The sequence below is a fragment of the Atta cephalotes genome (assembly GCF_000143395.1).
Source record: "Atta cephalotes unplaced genomic scaffold scaffold00002, whole genome shotgun sequence".
Classification (NCBI taxonomy): domain Eukaryota; kingdom Metazoa; phylum Arthropoda; class Insecta; order Hymenoptera; family Formicidae; genus Atta; species Atta cephalotes.
This window is the reverse complement of record NW_012130066.1, coordinates 12,867,877-12,890,356: the sequence shown is the minus strand read 5'-3', so window position 1 is coordinate 12,890,356 and position 22,480 is coordinate 12,867,877. Positions and strand designations below refer to the sequence as shown.

The 22,480-nt window shown below is 31.6% G+C and overlaps 1 protein-coding gene across 1 annotated transcript in view; it reads left to right on the top strand.

The window, feature by feature from the left end:
* The window catches only part of LOC105623980 (band 7 protein AGAP004871), a 388,611-nt gene that overhangs the window by 291,779 nt on the left and 74,352 nt on the right, over positions 1 to 22,480 (top strand). The window contains exon 7 of the mRNA XM_012205353.1: positions 11,654 to 11,732. Coding sequence (XP_012060743.1) covers positions 11,654 to 11,732 — 79 coding nt within the window. The remainder of the gene's footprint in view (positions 1 to 11,653; positions 11,733 to 22,480) is intronic.

Below are 22,480 nucleotides of genomic sequence, written 5' to 3'. Positions count from 1 at the left end.
ATCGAAACAAGTGATAGTCAAAGGGAGCAACGTCTGGAGAATACGGCGGGTGGGGTAGGACTTCCCATTTCAACGTTTCCAAGTATGTCTTGACCACTTTCGCAACATGGGGTCGAGCATTGTCATGCTGCAAAATCATTTTATCGTGTCTCTCGTTGTATTGCGGCCGTTTGTCTTTCAATGCTCGACTCAAACGCATCAATTGCGTTCGATACCGATCACCTGTGATTGTTTCAGTCGGTTTTAATAGTTCATAATACACTACGCCGAGCTGGCCCCACCAAATGACCTTGGAGCCGTGAATATTCGGTTTGGCCGTCGACGTGGAAGCATGGCCGGGAACTCCCCATGATTTTTTGCGCTTGGGATTATCGTAATGAACCCATTTTTCATCCCCAGTCACAATGCGATGCAGAAATCCCTTCCATCTTTGCCTTTCAAGTAGCTGTTCACAAGCAAACAAACGCCGTTCAACATCTCTCGACTTTAATTCGTACGGCACCCAATTTCCTTGCTTCTGAATCATTCCCATGGCTTTGAGGCGTTTTGAAATGGCTTGTTGATCCCAATGATCGTGCCAATTCTTCTTGATTTTGACACAAGTCTTGCTCAAGTAATGCCTCCAATTCTGCATCTTCGAAAACCTTCTCTCTTCCACCGCTATGCCGGTCTTCGACGTCAAAATCACCGTTCTTGAAGCGTTGAAACCACTCACGACACGTTCTTTCACTAATAGTGGCCTCACCATAAGTATTTGAGAACATTCGATGAGCCTCAGCCGCAGATTTCTTCATATTGAAGCAAAAAATTAAAACCTCCCGCAAACGACGAGAATTTGGCTCGTAAACTGACATTTTCAATCGAGAATAACTTTATGATGCAGACACAAATCGACTAATGTTTCTATAGGGTTATGTTGACAGATGCCCAAGTTTATTGTATGACGTTATTGTATGACGTCTATGATCTATTTATTTCGACCACCACTTACCGCTAAAGTCATCTATAGGAAAACGGCGGAAACAAAGTTGTACACCTAATAAATACACGAGTTGTATCACAATATAAAACGCGACTATCTAATTTCTCTAGATATTCGTATAATAGTCGTGCTTGTGACGTCGTCCATGCCGCGGTTACAGGGTTGGTTTGCGGAGAAGGCGCGACCTCTCTTCGCGTAGTCGATAATACATATATTATCTCGTCTTTAACAAGTAATATATTGATTATTTCATGCTCTGAACTCGTGAGCAATGTTGCCAAACGTCCGTATTTTTTTACGATCTCTGTATTAGGCAAATTGGTTCGTTGGCCGAATTTACCCCAGAAAGAATTCAAGCAGAGTTTCGCAATCAAACCAGGATTTCGAATAATATTATTTCTATCGAGAATTATACTCTCATATAGTTTCTTCGTATTCCCGAAGATACCGTTCCTTATTCTCATCCTGGCATTCGCTCGGCCATCCGTTAGCTTTTTACTTCAATTTAAAAAAACTATTGATATATTCGGCAAACAAACCACTTTGCCTCATACAAGGATCGAATCGTGTGACTCTAAATTGCCATATTTCGCTCACATTCGTCACGAGATAACCTTTCTCGAGGGCTTTGCGCAATTCACAGAATACTCATGCATCTACGAATTTTCGATCGGCGGGGAAATCGTGAGTGCACTCAGCTTGCGAGAATGTTTCGCAGCAACTACGACACAGCCCGAACAACAATTTGCCTTGTACGAGAATACAGGGTGAAAGAGATCGCGTGGAGGAAGTACTGTGCACCGAATAATATCCTCAACAGAATCTAAATTAAAATTCGGAGCTACGCCAATTAACTCCGAATTTTTTCCATTGTTCTCCGATATAAATTTTAGGTTGGCCTAACGGAAAAATACCCATTTTCAATACGTACGGATACAGAGAACACACGTCCACATAACGTATTTTCTCCGTATCCGTAACTTCGTATCGGGTTATATTTTCCACCAAAGAATCTTGCGAGAATCGAGAGAAGGATTGGTTAGCATCGGATAGTTTTCGAGAAAATTCGCGCATCTCGCGATTCTCGCGCTTTTCTCGTGCAAATTCACACTCCCATTTCTCCATCACTCTGCGTTGTCAAAGACGCCATGTCATTGCGAGAATTCATTCGTATCGATTGTATCTTCGTGTGATGCACCGGACATAAGTTTCCTTTCACGATTGATTTGGTAACAGTTGAGACAACCGCCAAAAACAATCGTGAAATTGTAATACGTAACGCAACGTCTTGTTCACTGATTCGACTTCATAATATCCATCGACGGGTGTACCGGCAATTACTGGAAGTAATTTTCTCTTTCGTAAAATTTAGAGAAGAAGACGACAAAAATTTCTTAGTTATAACCAACCCCATATCTAATCTAACTCTGTTTCATCGTAAAAATTATCTCGTAAAAAGCATCGATCCCTTCATTTTTACCCTAATAAAATTTTTCCATTAGTTCTCGTTTTCAATGTTATCCGGAAAAGTTTTTGTCACACTATAAAATTTTTATTGTGATAAATCTCACGTTTTTAAATTTTTCGTTCTGCTTTTTTGTATCTTTTTTCTTGGAAATGAATGTCACGCAATATTAGTCTACGACTGATTTTCAGCAAAAGAAAAAATACAATTTTAATGGAAATTCCGATATCTCGCTTGACCAACAATATTACTTGGTTTTGTTAGTGTTCCCCTCTTCAGGAATTGCTTCGTCAGAGAGAGAAAAAAAATCCTAGCGAACATTGAACATAACTCCCTTCATTTAAAACTTTCCTTACGTTTATCAATATAAATAATATTTAATTTTTGTATTCTATAAATTTCCATATACAACGTGTTATTTTTTCCCTTGGGAGTATACTCAAAAGTTTCAGAAAAATGGAAGACGAATAAATTTTCCTGCATTATCATTTCCCATCTCAATTTAATCTTTTTTTCTGTTCATCTTTTTTTTGTCATACCTCTGTCTCTTTAAACATTAATGAATTTTCTAAAAAACAATAAACTCAAATTTTTAAATTTTAAACGTAAATTTTTAAATTGAAGATGCTTCATAAATTTCTTCTTGTTTTTTTGAAAAAAAAAAGCTGGAAGATTATCGATGTAGTAATTTTTATTCGTTAGAAATTGCTTGTGAGATAAACCAATTCTTTGTCCCTTATGATTCATTACAAAAAAATTTTCTCTTTTCGGCAGGTCGAATTCCTTCCATTGTCATGTTTTATAAAAATGCAGGAGAGGAATCATAAAAACGTTTCTTATCATTCCTGTTCGTTCCTATTTGTTTTCGTTTTATCTCACTCCTCTCCCCTCCTGACTTCTGTATAGATTATTTTTAATGTAGATTATTTTTAATTTTTAAGAAAAATTTAAAGAAAATTTATGTTTTTTCATTTTTTTCATCTGCGCGCGCAGAATAATTTTATCACGTAGTGTCGGAGAGGGAGGCGATCTCGGTATTATCGAAAATTCGTTTCATTCGAATCTTGTCGTCCGTAGCTTTAGCTTCGCGAGCAAAGTGCTTCTTGTGTTTTTGATTGCTATCAATGTTTTGATCTTGGTTCGCTTGAATTTGATACTACTGTGGCGTAAGAACAATGGCCAGTCCAAAAAATATTAATAATTCGGACTTGGGAATGTACTCCATTCCTGATTCTTTCATTTATATAATAATGACGAGAGAAGAAACGCTCGATTTCATATGTTCCTAGCAACAACGTACGGTCTTAACAAGTCTCATACGAAGACGATTCATGTAGGATTGCAAACGAAGAAATCTTTAAAATTGGGCGGACGGAATTTATTTCGACACCGACTGCTGGCAGTAATTTCAAGATCACATGGGACTCATGAACGAGTAAGCAGCGATAACAGAGTGAAATCTAACTTTGTCGTTATAAAAAATATCATCATCAGCTTTACATCTTATAGGCGAAATCAATATTGCTGTCGTATAAAGAAGAAGAGGAAAATTTCAACAGAAATCTTCGAAAAGAAGAGGATGCTCACGATTCAATTCCAGCGAAAAAACAAAGAACCTACATAGCGGCAATTGTAATGCAGAAAACTATCTTCCTCGGAAAAGTGCAAAGCATTGAAAAGTACGTCGATGTGCGTTTAAAACAATTAGAATCTTTATCCAATAATGTTACCAAGTGCTCTATATTTAATTCAAGCAATCGAACTGAAACTACCTGTAAGTTTTATCAACCAGAAAATTATAAAATTAACATTGCGTGTAATTATGAAGATATAGAACGTAATGTACGTACAAATTAACTTTTCTTGATATGTATTTCAATATAATATTTTTGGAATTAACTTCATTAAGATATAATGAAATTTTTCATATAATTCTCTCGAAGCGAGAATCTTTGGCTTAAATTTTTAAAAACTTTTTTAGTTTATTCTCATACGAACTTTTTATTTCTTCTTCTTTGAAAAAAAAAAAAGAATTTGTATCAATAAATACATTTTTGTATAACATAAATCCTCGTTTCTTAATCACCCATACCCCCCAATAACCAACTTTTTTCTCTACATATTTTTGTTGTATAACATAGACTTTTAAATAAAGTACAAGAAGTACAATACAGATTCATAAAATCCTTGTCATACATCATAAAAATCATATTTTCGCTCAAACGAGTGAGTCATCACATCGGAGATGATGCGTCGTGTCAGTTGAACATGCTCCTGTTTAACCTTCTCCATTCTTCCTAGCAAAAGCAAGATTCTCTCTAAATTCCCAAATTTTCGTATAAGATCTCATCTCTCATAAATAAAAACATTCACAAGCGCCAATACGTCAGAGACATTGTGCCGCCAACAAAAAAAATGACCATCATAAAGCCATCAGCTATTCATGCTCAATGTTCATACTTCATCTTCACGAAAAAAAATGCTACAGACCCTCTCACTATTTTTTCGGATTTTACCCTCCATTTTATCAAAGGTCCTCTAGCACTTTCCTTCTCCAATCATCTCGCGAGTAGGTACAGGGCGAACTAATCAGAACACCATTTAATTACCCTATTACCCCTACCCTTCACTTCTCGACCAATCAGAGCACGCCTTTTTCCTGACTGACTCGTCTAGACCACGCCCATGGCGCCGGAAGAAGATGTGGAGATGTTTTGACCCATGGCTGCCCACATACTACTTATGTGTCTCTTAGATTTTTGTGTTTAACAACTTATTTCATGGAGAATCAAATCGATTCTGGACAGTTGTAAAACTTCCTTTGCAAAATAAAAAGTCTTGTAGAGATATCTTGCTCGTTTTTGCTTCGTTTTGGAGAAAATCGCAAAAAAAACAAAACGTAGTTCTTATTTTTGTACTTTCTCATTATTTTCATTACTATTCATGTTCTATTTATTCACTTGCCTAATATAGATATTGTTCAAAACGTTGACCTCCTGCAGCAATGCAAGCATTGCATCTAGTACAGATAGTTCGCGTTGTAGCCAAACACTGATCTGGCGATATTTGATACACTGCAACCTCGATTCGATTTCTCAATTGTTTTCTTGAGTTGATTGGAATGAATAAACTTTCTAATTCAGGACTCCCCCCATATAAAGAAATTCAGTCAAATCAGACGATTGGGGTAATCAAGTATTACTCCTTCATATCCAATCCATCGTCGTGGAGAATGTCTGTCTAATCAAGCTCGAATAATTCTGTCGAATAATGAAGACATCTATCGAATTAAAACCACATTTCAAACCGTTGCTGCAGGTGGATTTCTTCTAAATAATCAAAGAAGTAAGTTTCCAAAAATTCAGTATATCTGACTGCATTTAATCTGCCAGCTAAAAAAAATCCCACTAAAGAGTTCCAAATTCCGAGCCAAACATTAATAGAAAATTCATGCTGGAACCTATTAATATTTTCCCTAACAGTTTTGGGATTTCCATATATGATAATTTCTTTGATTAATATTTCTCCTTTTGTAAATATAGCTTCGTCCGTCCAAATTATTTTTGATGGAAATGTGAATTGTCATTGTTAAATGGCTCAAGAAACTAATTACTAATAATGATAAAATTTAATTTCTCTTCATATAATCCTAAGATAATAAATTCTGCACTTTTTGAATATGATACGGCGATTATCATTTTTCAAAGTTCGACAGATTTTTTGCCGTGCAATCGTAATGCAGCTGACATTCTCCGGATGTTGATATCAGAATCTTGTTATCAAAATAGTATAGGACACGATTTTCTATTTGCTCTTAACGCATCTTAATGAATTGAAAATGAGCTGCCTATTAAAAATCATTGCAACTCGCCGATCCAACATTCTTCTGTTTGGAAATCGGCGTACATATTGTTGCACTGTCTTCGCAAAGAGAGCATTACCGTTGCAGAAATCATACAGTGTATTCAAAACCATATCAGTATATTCAACGTTAGAATATGTACATGGCATATTGTGACAGAAGTAATTCACTCGATAGCTTCTGACGAGTAACTAATGAATTTATAGAAGAAAGGCAGAAACAAACAAAGAAAATTTTCACCTGAAAATGGAATTGTTATTGTTTTCGTACACAATTTCAGCGACGATAATATTTCAGAAGCAGTACGAAGCAAAAATGAACCTATCTCGGTAGAATTTTTTTTCTTAGTTTATCGATCTTCTACATGTTCCCGAAGTTTAGACATTTAAATTCAGGACATCCTGTATATATTTCAATCTTTCATTTCTGCATAATTTCTTACAAAATGTTTCCTGTATTTATATTACTCCTAAGGATACTCATAATAGTTTACTCAGATGATAATATTATATACTGGGCGTGTAATAAGAGCACCCGCTATTTTGACATTTGCATTAAAATAATCAACTCCAATACATAAAACATCAAATCCATCTTACTTATATTATTTGATAGATTTGTTAGCTATATGCAATGGAGAAAGCCCTGAAGAGGACTGTTTGCGATACTTTGTGTAGGCCTGAAAAGAGTTATGACACGGTGTTATTCATTTCGCGAAATGAGATTGGCGGCGTCCATTTAGCGAGACTCCAGCATTTGCTGTTGTAGTCGACCTCTTTCAAATTTTGGAAACATGTATCAATTGATATTTTTAATATTATTTGTTTAGATTATTTAATTAATATTGATTTTATTTACAAATTTGTTTATTATACAGAGGTTTTACCAAACTCATTCGGTATCGTGTCATTTAGTCATTAAAGCGTTCGCGCGGTCAACTGCTTAGCTGCGCCGCTCCTGATGCGATTCATGGTGCGAATTTCATATGCTCTGTGGTTAAATATTGTCTGAGACTCATTTAAAAATTATTGAGTATCACAACATTTTGCTATTGACTCACTTTTTCATGAGGAATTTTTCAATAGGTATCGTCCTGTATGGTTGATTTGGATCACTCTATATATATCGAATGTTTCCTCTGATTTGATCATTTAAAATATCTCCGTTGTTTTTGATGACAGAAAAATTTTACGGGGAAAAGTTGTTCGATTGTGGAAGGGACACATATTATGATGAGCAAAAAATTTTTCTGAACGTCATAGTTTTTGAGATTTCAAGATCATCGCGATTTTTTTTAATGGAATAACATATTTTCATTAATGTAATAATATAGTTCATAAAAAAATAAATTCAACCTTATATGACATGTTGTCCTTTAGATAACCTTGGATATAAAAAAAATCACATCTACATATATAGGAAAAAGAAGAGTTAATATTTAAGTATTTTCAATGAAGATATTTATTTACTTTAGTTAAAAAATAAATAAATATCTAAGTAAGTGCTCGAAATAACTGCCATTAATTGCCATACATTTTTGAATGCAATAAATAAATGATATTTTTACCAGGTATAAGCTTAAATTCGCTGTTTGCTCATAAGTGGCATTAGTGAGCGTACAAAGCTACCCTGGGCACACAACAAACTTTTTTTTATATGTTTGACATCTGTCAACATTAACCAGTGCACATCATCAGCAATTTCATACAACAACATACATTTTTTCTTTCGTAATCATGTCTAGTTTTTTGCTAAAAAAAATCGAATGCTTGTGGAGGCCTATGGCGACAATGCTTTATCGGAAACAACGTGCAGAGATTAGTTTCGCCGGTTCAATGATTTTGACTTGAGTGACAAGAAGCGTGAAAATCGGCCCAGAAAGATTGAGGACTGTCAATTGCAGGCTCTTTTGGACGAGGACGATACCCAATCGCAAAAAATGCTTGCCGAACAATTGGGTGTTTCTCAAGCAGTCATTTCCATGCGGCTACATGCCATGGGGAAGGTTCAAAAGATCGGAAAATGAGTGCCGCATGAACTGAACGATAGGTAGATGGAGCGACACCAAAACATATGCTAAATTCTGCTTGCCAGACAAAAAAGAAAATTGTTCCTACATCGGATTGTGACAGGCGATGAAAAGTGGATTTATTTTCAGAATTCTAAATGCAAGAAATCTTGGATTGATCCCGCCCAACCACCAACATCTTCCTCAAGACCAAATCGCTTCGGACGGAAGACGATGCTGTGCGTTTGATGGGAGGGTGTCATCTACTATGAGCTGTTAAAACCTGGTGAAACTGTTAATGCTCACCGTTACTACCAACAACTGATCAAATTGCACCGTAAAAAATGTTTTTCTGCGTGAAAAAAGGCCACATTATCGGAAAAGACATGATAAGCTGATTTTCCTCTACGACAACGCACCATCGCACACGTCAACAATGGTCCAAAACTACTTGGAGATATTCAATTGGGAAGTACTACCCCATCCCGCTTACTTACCAGATCTGGCACCTTCTGACTATCACCTGTTTTCGATGGGCCACGCGCTCGCTGAGCGGCACTTCGATTCTTACGAAGACATTCGAAAATGGCTTGATGAGTAGTTTGCCTCGAAAGAGAAATTTTTTTTGACGTAGTATATACAAATTGCCCAAAAGATGGGAAAAATGTATAGTTAGCGAGGGCAAGTACTTTGAATAAATTTGTTTTTGCTTCCTAGGAAAAAAAGAATGTGTTTTTCTAACTAAAAAACAGCGGATTTAAGCTTATACACCTGATACATTTTCAATGATTTCCGGGTGATTCTAATTGATGTCGATACATGCACATCAAATTCTTTCTTGCATGTTTCCCAATGTAGTGGGAAACATTACTAAATAACAATGAATTTAACTTCTTAAATATCTCCATAGAAAAAAGTCAAGTGGTGTATAGTCTGGCGACCGAGTCGGCCAACAAATTCGTCCACCATGGCCAATCCAGCAATCGGGAAACATTCTATTAAGCACATTGCTTGCATTATAAATAAGTGCATTATATGGTTGGACAACCATTCTGTTGTAACCACATTCTAATATGGCTCAATGGAACTTCTAATAATATTTGTAACTCATCTCTTAAAAAATTTGCATATTTTTTAATATTTAAATTTTCTTCCAAAAAGTGGACCAATAATACCACACCAGACATTTACACGGATGTTACTGTTATATTTATCGAAGCCAATGTGGATTGTCAAATTGTGTTTACACAATATGTATTATTTATTTAACTGTCATCCATGATTTGTAAAAGATGACCCGTCTGTAAACAATATATCGAAGAATTGTTGATCAATCTTAACTGATGTAGAATTCATTTGCAGAAATAGGTAGGAATCTTTACCTATTTTGAAAATCATTATCATCAAAAAATTGATGTAACCATATGTGATAAGGAAAATTATGGCATTTCAATATTTTCCAAATACTTTTAGTAAATAAATCACATTGAATGATCTCGGAAAATTCTTCATTGAAAATGCGAAACAATCATTTATTTATCGCATTCAAAAATGTATGGAAGTTAATGGCAATCATGTCAAACATCTTCTGAACTAAAACTAAGTAAATAAATATCTTCATTGAAAACACTTAAGAATATTAACTCTTCTTTTTCCCATATAAATGTGATTTTTTTGTTCAAGATCATATCATATCTAATTTGTTTTTTTATGAACTACATTACTACATTAATGAAAATATGCTATTTCATTAAAAAAAATCCCGATGACTTTGAAATCTAAAAAACTATAACTTTAAGAAAAATTTTTTACTCATCATAATATGTGTCTCTTCCAATCGAACTTTTTCCTTTAGTATTTTCCCGTATCATCAAAAACAATACAGATATTTTAAATGATAAAGTTAGAGGAAGTACCCTGTATATGAATATATTTCGTATATAACCATATGTATGTGTTAAATATTTTTATATATGAATATTTATACATGTCTTATAAAAATTGTTTACCGGATTTTTTGTAAAAGATTTAAGTTATTTTATATTTTTTGTAAAAGATTTAAATTATTTTATAAGTTTATATATGAATATTGTATCTAATATATATATAATATAATATATGTATAAATAAATATATCTAAATATATAATACTTATCTTAATGAATAAGGCCCTGCGCACAATGGAAGAAATATTAGGAAATACAAAAAATAGGAATAAATTAATATTTCAATCTATCAGAAATCGTGTTAACTCCGGTGTAACTGATATCTGAGATTGAAATTTTAATATTTTTTTTTGTTCCTAATATTTGATATATTATGCGCTCTAATACAGTTGTTAAATTATAAAATAGTTGTAGAGGAAAGCCACCTATTATAAGATGGGCCTAATATGAGATACCGACGTTTCCGCTATATTAATAAACACTAATTGGTTCCACCACGAATTTATTGCTCTTGGATTTAAAACTATTTAATGGAAAATTCATTATTAAGTTATGTTCGTAATCATTGTAAAAAAAGATTTTAGAATTTGGATGTCTTCCAGTTTTATTGAAATGAAGTATCTTTAAACTTTGTTTATTATTTAATAAATAAATTTTGGCAATATATTCTTCATGTAATGATAGAGTAAGATCGTACTAATAGAAAAATATTTTGAATTGCTTAATTACAAAAGTTAGATTTAATGATCGTAAAAGTAGAAATTATAATATAATATATCCAGTATTTTTAATACTGAAATATTGACTTTAATATCGAAATAATGCTCCTAATGTCATAGTTTTTAAAGTATAAATCTTATTGTACAATAATAAAAAGAACAATGATGCAATGAACATCAAGTGCTTATTTCTGCGATATTTGGTTCCAACTACCTGAAGACAAGTCTTAAATACATCGCGTACTCATTTTGCACGCACTGACTGTGTTTGTTCGTATTTTACAAGCACTAAATTTTTTAATTGCAATACTGATGTACTTTAAGTTTTATTATCGATTTCTCAGAGCATTTCATATTAGGAGTAATTTTTTGATTTTGCAATTTGCTCACTTTTTACATTTTTTAATTTAAAAAAAGAATAGAATCGAAATAAAATTTACATAACATTATCCTAAAGCTTACTAAATTCTCTCCAAAATAACCTATTATTCTATTTAATTCTGTCCATATAATATTTACTCAAAATGCATTCGGTATCTCATAATTGAAATCTTTCCTCTATGCGTATGTTCATGCGCGTGCGTATGTAATGGTGATGATAATGAGAATTTTATAAAAATTTGCATACAACAATAAGAATAATAATAAATTATATTTTTGTAAAATTTTAGCAAAGATGTACGACTACCCGTTCAACTGCAACGAGCTATGGCGGCGGAAGCCGAAGCTGCACGTGAAGCTCGCGCTAAAGTAAGGCAATGTATATGAAAATGTATAAGAAAAAAAAGATAATTATGCATATTAAGAGCGACTTTACAGATTTCAATAATCTTGATGTTGTCAAGGCCATGATTTCAAATCACCTCCAACAGATTTTAGTCATCGCTCGTTATTCGCTAGTTATGAACAAAATAAGTTTAAAAAGTAATATCTTTTTTCTACTTATTCTACTACATAAAACGTAAAACAAAAATTTTGTTTTAAAATAATCCTGACTAAGGACACACGACTTGCCATGAGAAATGAGTTCAATTCCACTTCCCTTTGCTAAAGGGCGCATGACTCGAGCGAATTTCACCCTACTTCTTCCTCGGTCAAGAGACGATCGAGTTTCCACGCGAAGCGAGTCCTGAGCAGAGGAGTAAATGAAGTCGACCTCGCTTCGCATAAAAAGTCGGACGCCGCTTGATACGAAAAGAGATGAAGTGAAACTCATTTTGCATGAAAAGTCAAACATCCCTTCACAGAGAGGAGGGAGTGGGCTTCGTTTTGCATGGAAAGCTTATGCCTACTGCAAATTGGACGCGATGAACGATAAACGACAAGCAATATCCAATAAAGGTTCTATTTTTTCTCATATGACGACATAAAACAAAGCTCTCATTGTGCAGTAGACATTACGCTTTTAGGCAAGGTGGGAGAGAAGTACCTCGTTTCGCGCGCGCGCTTGGAAAATCCTGTGCCTCTAAATAGATGGAAAGAGTAATAGATCTCGCTTCGCGTAAAAAGTTAAACATTTCTAAACATTTCTAAACAGAGATATAAAATATTATTTAATATTGTAAAGTAAATGTACCATTTAGTGGACATGACCAAATTGTTGGACAAAATGACAAAAATTTTTAATGTATCATTTTTTTAATATTAAACTTTTTGTTAATACATATGATTCTAAATAAATTTTTAATTAATTTTTCATATTATTTAAAAATTAAGTATTATATAATTTATTCATATTAGAAATAATACTTCTGTATAAAAAAATTTTGAAATAATGTAACGATGACAACGAGTAAAACATTTCGATGTCTAAAGCGAAAGCTTTAGGATTAGAAATATTTTTCTTTATTATACAGGATGATTTTAACATATTTCGTTACCATCATGAGCAGGTGGAGTGAATCGAACTGAGTCGAAAAATCCTCTACCATTTTGCAATTTTCGTAACAGTTAACAAGATATTAATTACTAAAAATTATCAAATATTGGTCTTGAATAATTTTTTATTCAAATACTATCAACTTTATAAAAAAGCTGCAAGAGACAAAAATCATTTATTTTCTTCTCATAAAGTTCTGAGAACTTTTTAGAATTTTTTCAGAATTTTTTAATACCGTATTTTCTCATGTTGGTAAAAATAAGAAAATGCAGTATTAAAAAGTTGATAAAAAATTCTGAAAAAGTTTTTAGAATTCTATGAGAAGAAAATAAATTATTTTTGTCTCTTACAATTTTTCTATAAAGTTGATAATAAATGTTTGAATAAAAAATTATTCAAGATCAATATTTGGCAATTTTTAATAATTAATATCTCATTATTGCGTAAATTGCAAAATGGTAGATGACTTTTTGACTCAGTTCGATTCACTCTACTTGATAGGTGACGAAATATGTTAAAATCATCTTGTATAACTATTTTAAATTTTAATTTTTTATTATTTGAATAATATATATATATTTAAATATACATTGATGAGTAATTTCGATTAAAAAATTAATTAAACAGTATCAAATTATTTATTAAAATTAGTAAAAAGGAATAGCCAATAATTGGTATATATGTGTGAATATCCTAATAAATGGACGATTGTCCATAAAGCGCACAACATTATTTTATGTATTGTATGTACTAATCATTAGATAGTTAAGTAAACTGCATTATAACATTATTAATAAGAACAATTAAGAACAAACAAAGGACATAAATAAAGCATAGTAAGTTAATTGACGTTCAATGATAACAATATAAATCATATTTATGCTGCTTGTCTTAAAAAAATATAATTTTAATTGGTGTATACTAATAATTTTGAATAATTGTTTTAAATCTAACCTTAACATAACCTCAGTTAATATAAATATAATAATCTCTATTTTCATTTCTTGAAGGCTAAAACAGTAAAAAAGAAAAATGAAAGAAAAAAAGAAGCACGTCAAATATAGTCAAATTGATCTTGATAACGCCTTATCATCAATCCAAACAGGTACAAGTTTAAGAAAAGCATCATAACAGTACAATATTCCTAAAAGCACTTTATTTTTGAAAAATTAAGGTGATCGTGGAACGTTAATTATTCGACCAAGATCAATTTTATCTTTCGAGGATGAAAATAAAATTTGGATTTTGCAATGTTTTGATGCAAAATGTTCTGTGACCAAAACGCAACTTTTAGACAATGTGAAACTCTATTTTACACGTAAAATTAGTTAAAAAACTTCTCCATTTGAAGATAATCAATAAGACACTTGAATTTGACAACTTTTTAAAAGTTGTCATCCTCGAATTTCAGAATGGATGAGCCAAAATCTAAGCGATGCTAACAACAAAAGAAAAATTCGACTTGATTTATTTATAAATACGACATCATTTCGAACTTAAAAATTTTATCGATGTCGATTCATCACATATGTTCAATTGTAATGAAAGTGCTTTTTTTTTAAATCCAAACGGAAATCGTGTTCTTGCTAGAAAGGAATCAAAAGTATATAAAGTTATGGCAGTGATAAAAAGACTTTAATCATTCTATATACCATAAATGCTGCTAGAAATTGCCAATGATTTAATTTGGGTATTCACGAATTCAATGTTTCTAGCAAAATATCTTGTACAATCCTATTAAGTAAAATATAATTTTCTTCTATAATAAAAAATTTCTTATTATTTGTCTAATAATTGGGTAATAAATTTTGTGACAGAGACACATTACATTTATTTGTCGAATAATTAGGACGTTTGACTCATATTATGTTTATAACTAAATATAATTTACAATTGAGACAAATAATATATTCAATAATGGATCTAGTTTCAGAAAACATCTATTCTTACTAGGCATCTATAATAAACTAAAATTTTTATGTTTATTCATTTTATGTTTGTCCAATAACCGGTACATTTACCTTATATGTATAGTAGAAATGCAACGTTATTTTTTAAACTTTTTTTGTTAATAATTTTTTAACAAGCGAAAATCTGTTATATGACTAAGTATAAATTAATTCCTAAAGATTTCTTAATGATACAAAATGGTTAAATATAACAGGGTAATAGAGAGTCAAGTCACGATAATTCTTGTGCAAACAATACGGTTAACAAAACAACTTTATTAATAATTAATCTGCTTTTACTTTTGAGCCAGTCTTAGAGACAATATGATGTAATTACAAAAAATTTTTTTACAAACTAATTCATTTTAGTGCCATTTCAACCTATCAACGAAAACTATAATATTGTATAAAAACGAACTTTAATAACAATCTAAAATGTATTAAAATTATTAAAAGTAAATTTGTTGGGAAGGGGAGAAAAACAAAAACGATTTATCGTTTATATATATAAAATAATAGAAGGTAGCTCATTAAAACAAAAATTCACCATATCGCAAACATTTAAATTCTATCAATTTAGTCAAAAAACAGTCTTTGACCATTCAATGAATCAGTGATCAATTATGAATTGAAATTAATGAATAATTTTTAATACAAACCACAAAGAAAAGGAAAAAAAAGGGAAAAAACTGATATTAATTATAATCCAGATGAACATTAAAATCAAAACTGAATCTTTAATAATTTAATAATCTTAATGTATCACTTTCCAATTATAGACGGACTAAAATCGGAGCGTTGTTATTACCAGCTAATCAGTACATTCTTCGTTACATTAATATTAAATTATTAAAGATATTAAAGAAGAATTCAGTTTTGATTTTAATGTCCGTCTGGATTATAATATCTGAATTTTTTCCTTTTTTTCTTTTCTTCGCAATTAACGTAAGTGTATTAAAAGTTATTCATTAATTTCAACATAATTGACACTGATTTACTGAATGGTGAGAGGCTGAATGGAAAGAATAGTTTTTTTATTAAACCTTAAATAGAATTTAAGTGTTTGCGATATGGTAAATTTTTGTTTTATGTGAGCTACCTTCTATTATTTTACAATAAATTATTTTTGCTTCCAACAAATTTATCTTTTAATAATTTTAATACATTTTAGATTGTTATTAAGGTTTGTTTTTATATTATAGTTTAATGGAGGTGGCTCACTAAAATGAATAGTTCGTAAAAAAATTTTTTGTAATTACAATATCATATTGTCTCTGAAGACGGCTCAAAAGTGAGTCAAAACATTGTGGATTAATTATTGATAAAGTTATTTTGTTAATCGTATTGGTTTGCACAAGAATTACCACTTGATCTGAATTTGCTTGACTCTTATTACCTTATATCCATTTTCTAAAACTTGTTGAATATAATTCAAAATCATAACCTTGATAACATATGTCAAGGTTATTAAAAAATGGAAAATCGCCTCTAATATGCATATTTATTTAAAAAATTTATTTTAAAATTTTAAAAGTGTCTTAAAAAATATAAATATAAACACATAAATAAAAGGACCATACAACTATAACACAAAATATTTTTAGCAAATGTCATACATTTTAAATATTTAGGTTAATCATATAAAAATCATAAATATTTTGACTACGATCTGACTATCTTCAACATGTCAATTAATAAAATAATTAAATTAAGAGAATAATAAAGAACGAATAAAAAGAACGGTGATAGTTTAGGGCCAAAATTTGCCCTAAAAAAAAGAAAAAAATTTGTTTATTTTTTTATTATGCTATATAATTAAATAAAAAAAAATTAAAAAATTTTTTTCTCGTTTTATAAAGTACATTTGAGACTATACAACTTTCATCTCAAACATTTTTATCCATTTATACAATTTCGACAATATCGTTTCGAAAGAAAAAAATTGATTTTATTCGAAGGAGTATTTTATCCCTTAAAAATGAAAAAGGGCACGTATAAAAAAACGTATCGCTTATTTTTGTCTGGAGAATAATACATATTAAAAGCTCATTAAGATCGGAAGGTCCCTTACCTTAAGATTCAGTAATCACCACGATGTATCTTGGATAAAGCTAATGCTGGTGGAACAGTAGAAACGCACGCATACTCACACATGTAGATATTCATCTTTGTTTTGTTTATGTTATTATACACCGTAAAGCATTGACTCTTACATTGCAAAAAAGTTGCAGTTTTTAAGGTCATTATAATAGAAAAAAAGGTTTCTTGTTCAGTTACTATTGTTTATCGAGTAATATAATATTTTGCTGCAAAGTAAAGCTACAATTCTCCAAAATCTGGGGAATTTTGTGAAAATATAATTCTTCTGCAAAGAAGAAAAATTGCATTTTCACAAAGTTCCTCAGACTTTGGAATTTTAAATTTCATATTTGAGTTCAGCACATACAAATCTATAAAGACCGATTTTACGTTTTTATTATAGGCAAATTTTGGCCCTAAACTGTCACTGTTCTTTCAAACATCGTCGTATAATATTCTTGAGACTTCCATGGGTGCTTTCTATATAAAGATTACAGATCCATTCTTGGAATGCCAACGTTTCGTGATAGTATCAGGCTGCTCCTCGCCCTGACGAAGTGGACTGCAAGGTTCACGAAACGTTGGCATTCCAAGAATGGATCTGGACATGGAGAAAACCCGCGAAACGCATAATCTTTATGTCGTTATATAATTAAAACTATATTCATTGTTAAATTCGCGATAAGAGTTCAAATTATAAAATTTACTTATAATATAAAATCTTAAACAGTCTAAATAATTATTCCTGGTTCTTTGGTCTTCAATATTCACACATTTTATAATTCTTTATTATTGAATTATTGATTGCTGTGTGCTCAAAATTTCCAGATTTTATTTAAAAAAAAATAAATATATTGTTTAAAAAAGAAATGAATATATTAAAATGAATCAAATGAGAAAAATTTTTAATTATTTCTATTGCAACATAGGGAAAATCTGGTTGATAAAATGCTTATAACTCAAACAGAACGGCAAAAAATTGCTTTTTTTGATTGTAGATTACAGATGTAATATTAATTTGTTCTGTAAAAATGATTTGCACTAAAAGCATTATATATTATTTATAACAACTTTTAAGAAAATGAAGTTGATGAGTAAATTTTTCTTATTATATTATTATATCTTATCACGTATTTTGTTGTCTGAAATCTTCAGCATTATAATCGCAATCCCTGTAGTCATAGAAAATGATATGCCTTAAACAATTAATTCATTATTATCCTAACAAAATTTGTGAAAACAATTCTTTCTAAAACAACTATGTGGAGTAGATTGATCAAAATTAGAGACCCTCTAATTAGAGTCACGACACAAAATAATTAGAGCCGGCTTCTGTATATAGGGTAGTAATTTTAACAAAATCGATAAAACAGAGAGAGAAATATATTAGTATCTCTGTCTAACTTTGACGCCGCGTTAAAGTCAGACAGAAGTAGCATAGTTAGACGGGTTCTAATCAACTATATGTCAGTATGTGTATATATGTATATGCGGTATGTATGTGTGTGAAGGGTCAGGGAGGAGGAAATGTACACAGCGCTCCGAAAGAGGAGAAGCGCGTCGTCGTATTAGAGGGGGAAGGGAATTTGTTCCTTCTCTTTTTCTAACCTATTGTGCTCTCTCCCATTCGATATAAGATGTAATTCTCTCTGTTCCACCCGTTGTAGTCTATTTACATATTTGCGCTCTCTCTTCTTCTTATTATATTCTCTGCCACATTCACTATTCTTCTTTCACGCAATTTTATTAAATAGATATGGAGTTTATTCAATGATTTTTAAATGATAGGACTCAGTAATGATTTTAATTTAGCAACTAATAATTTTTTAAAAACAATATATTACAAATAGCTAAGCGTTCCTAATTATCGAATCATTGTTAAAACTATTATTGTGTAGCTATCGAACACATATTGAACTATATACATACATACATATTAGTACTGAACAGCTATCATTGATAGATTCTTAATTACAAGGAAAGGGGGAAGACTCGTTTCCATAATAAGAATAAGAAATAAGCGATAAGAAAAAACAGAAATGCAGGTTTCGAAGTTATGTGATAAGCAGTTGATGTCATAGAAAGGAGCGAAAAATTATTTTAGGATTGTGGAGGAAATCCAGAAAGAAATAGAGATTAGAATTATAATTTTTTATTATTCAATTTTTCAAATTTAATTAACTTATTTGAGAAAAAACTGAATAACTTTTATATATCTCTCACATTCTTCTACTGTATCAATTGTTTGCATAATTGCAGCATCTGCACAATCTTTGAAACATATAATAGCAAGATTTACAATAGCACAAATTAATATTATCGCATACAAATAAATAATAAAACTTGATTAGAGCACCGCTGCGAATGAGTGCACGGAACTTTATATATACATTAATACCTATACCCCGACTATCATTTCGAGCCTAACATGAAGTCATAATGCTCCACGTCAATATCTATCAATAATATATGTATCTGATCAATAATATATGTATTTACATTGTTCCTAATTGATGCTTTTGAGCATCGCGAACATTAATCTGTAGTGAATCAGATGCATCTCGGATGATATTAGTAAACGCCTGATTTATTTGTTGCATATTGGCTGATAATATTCCATTGATCAAAATCGAAGCTTTCCCATATATTATATTCAGAGAGCGTCCGAGAGATTATGTATGTTCTCCTTCGTTCACAAGACTAACCGATTGATAAAGTTTGATTTTTACAAAAGACTTGAAACGACTGAAATCTCTCTTCGAATCTAATAAGAGTACAAAGAAAAATCATTGCTCTCTAGAATTTAGATGATGTAGAGTAGGGATCCACGCTTGTAACAAAAAAGTTTAGACTACTGTGTAAGTATATTATTTTTCATATCTGCTCATCTATCGTTGTCTTTCACTGCCAAAAAATGGTTAACAAAGAATGCATTTCTTTTTCTTTTAAGTAATTCCAAATCCTGAACATGAAGAAAACAAGTTATCTATGAAAATTAGTCATCTGCCCCCTCACTCTACTATTAATATACATACATACATATCGAACACTTTATTTAAGTACACTACTAAGTATACTACTAAACAGTCATAACTTATCATTATTGATAGATTTTTAATTGCAGGGAATAGAAAAAGAAATTAAAATAAAGAAATTAAAATATATTTTAAAAATCTCATACTTTTTTAAACTTGATACATTTCTTCCTGGCATTGCGACTACCAGTTGTATATTTTAAACACATTCTGTAATGTACAATTTTTAACATGGTTTTCACATCGCATAATATAGTAATAATATCCAGATTACATAAAGAATCTATATCTTCATAATCAGCATCCAGGATCCCAATGGTTAAGTAGTAGAATAATAGGGATTTTGATTCAGGCGCGGGAGGCCGTGAGGAAAGGGAGAGGGCAGCATAGGATTCCAAACATCAACACTGTTTACATAAACAACATTAATGATACGTTCATGAGTCACGTCACGTCACGAATCAGGGGCTCTGCAGCCGCCGCCGCTCGCCGCTCGCCGCTCATTGCTCTTCTCAAAAATCATATCAGTAACAAAGACTTGCTTACACTACTGTGTATACTTACTATCTCTCTTTCTCTTATGTGTCATCATCTTTCTCGCCGCGTTGTTGTTCCCATTGTATCTTCTCCTCGCAAAAATATTTTATCTTACGTTTTTTATTTAATGATGATTAAATACAGCGAACGCTTAATACGGTCGTGACCGTCTGTCACAATATCGTTGAGCGCGAAGATGCTGATGGCGCGTATAATATGATGCGATAAAATAATAAAAAAGGAATAAATAATTTCACACCCAAATATATAGTATAAATATATAAGAGCATTTAGTCATTCTCGTCGCGAAAAAACACATGATTTTGTTATCAAAAGTATCATTGAAAAACTCTTTGAAAATAGCATTTCTAATAGTATTTTATAGCAAGCTGGGTATCGATTATGTAAAGTTTCTCCTACGAATGAATACACAAAAAGTGAACAAATTCATGTAATGAATAAGCGATATAGCAAGTATAAGTAACTTTTGGTTGTTATAAAATATGAAATAGTTCACGAGAAATTTTTTGGCAAGTAACGAAATACCTAATATGTGAAATTCTAGTTTTTTAATAAATTGATATAAATTTGTTGATATAAGCTTGTTTTTCGGTCTTTTCTGTCTGTTTTCTGTTCTTGCATTAGACTGCATTAGAACTCTCTCGCTTTCGACGAATATCAAATATATTTGAATATCTATTTGAAATGTGAATTGAAATGAATATTGCGTGATTTCTTATCGTAAATGGAACGAAGAAGAAGAGCATGCAATTGACAAGCAAAAACTTTGCATATCAAGAAAACATTTGCGTGATGTTAAATTAAATATAAGAGTAAAAGATAAAAATATGAAGTACATAAAAATCACAAAAATTTAAAATGAGAATTATAATAAAAAATAGAGATTTATGAAACAGATTAAAAAATAACCTTTTTCCATTCAGATGAAGATTTCTCCAGTCCCAATCCGGAACAATTTAAGGTTTATGTTATGTTCTTCCGTACATTTTTCTACGAGTGTCAAATATTTTTACTACATGCAATCAAGAATGATGAAATAACATGTTTTTATCAGTTCCATATGGTTCTGACAATTTCATGACATTTTTCTCCGCACAATATCCAAATTTTTTGACATTATGTCTAACAGCATTTCCTTTTATTTTTGAATTACATTCATTGTTATTCTCGATTATATATTAGGTGTACAACTTTGCTTCCGCCGTTTTCCTATAGATGGCTTTAGCGGTAAGTGGTCGAAATAAATAGATCATAGACGTCATACAATAAACTTGGGCATCTGTCAACATAATCCCATAGAAACATTAGTCGATTTGTGTCTGCATCATAAAGTTATTCTCGATTGAAAATGTCAGTTTACGAGCTAAATTCTCATCATTTGCGGGAGGTTTTAATTTTTTGCTTCAATATGAAGAAATCTGCAGCTGAGGCTCATCGAATGCTCTCAAATACTTATGGTGAGGCCGCTATTAGTGAAAGAACGTGTCGTAAGTGGTTTCAATGCTTCAAGAACGGTGATTTTGACATCAAAGACGGGCATAGCGATGGAAGAAAGAAGGTTTTCGAAGATGCAGAATTGGAGGTATTACTTGAGCAAGACTCGCGTCAAAATCAAGAAGAATTGGCACGATCATTGGGAGTGACTCAACAATTTCAAAACGCCTCAAAGCCATGGGAATGATTCAGAAGCAAGGAAATTGGGTGCCATACGAATTGAAGCCGAGAGATGTTGAACAGCGTTTGTTTGCTTGTGAACAGCTGCTTGAAAGGCAAAGACGGAAGGGATTTCTGCATCGCATTGTGACTGGGGACGAAAAATGGGTTCATTACGATAATCTCAAGCGCAGAAAATTATGGGGAGTTCCCGACCATATTTCTACATCGACGGCCAAACCAAATATTCACGGCTCCAAGGTCATGCTCTGTATTTGGTGAGACCAGCTCGGCGTAGTGTATTATGAACTGTTAAAACTGACTGAAACAATCACAGGCGATCGA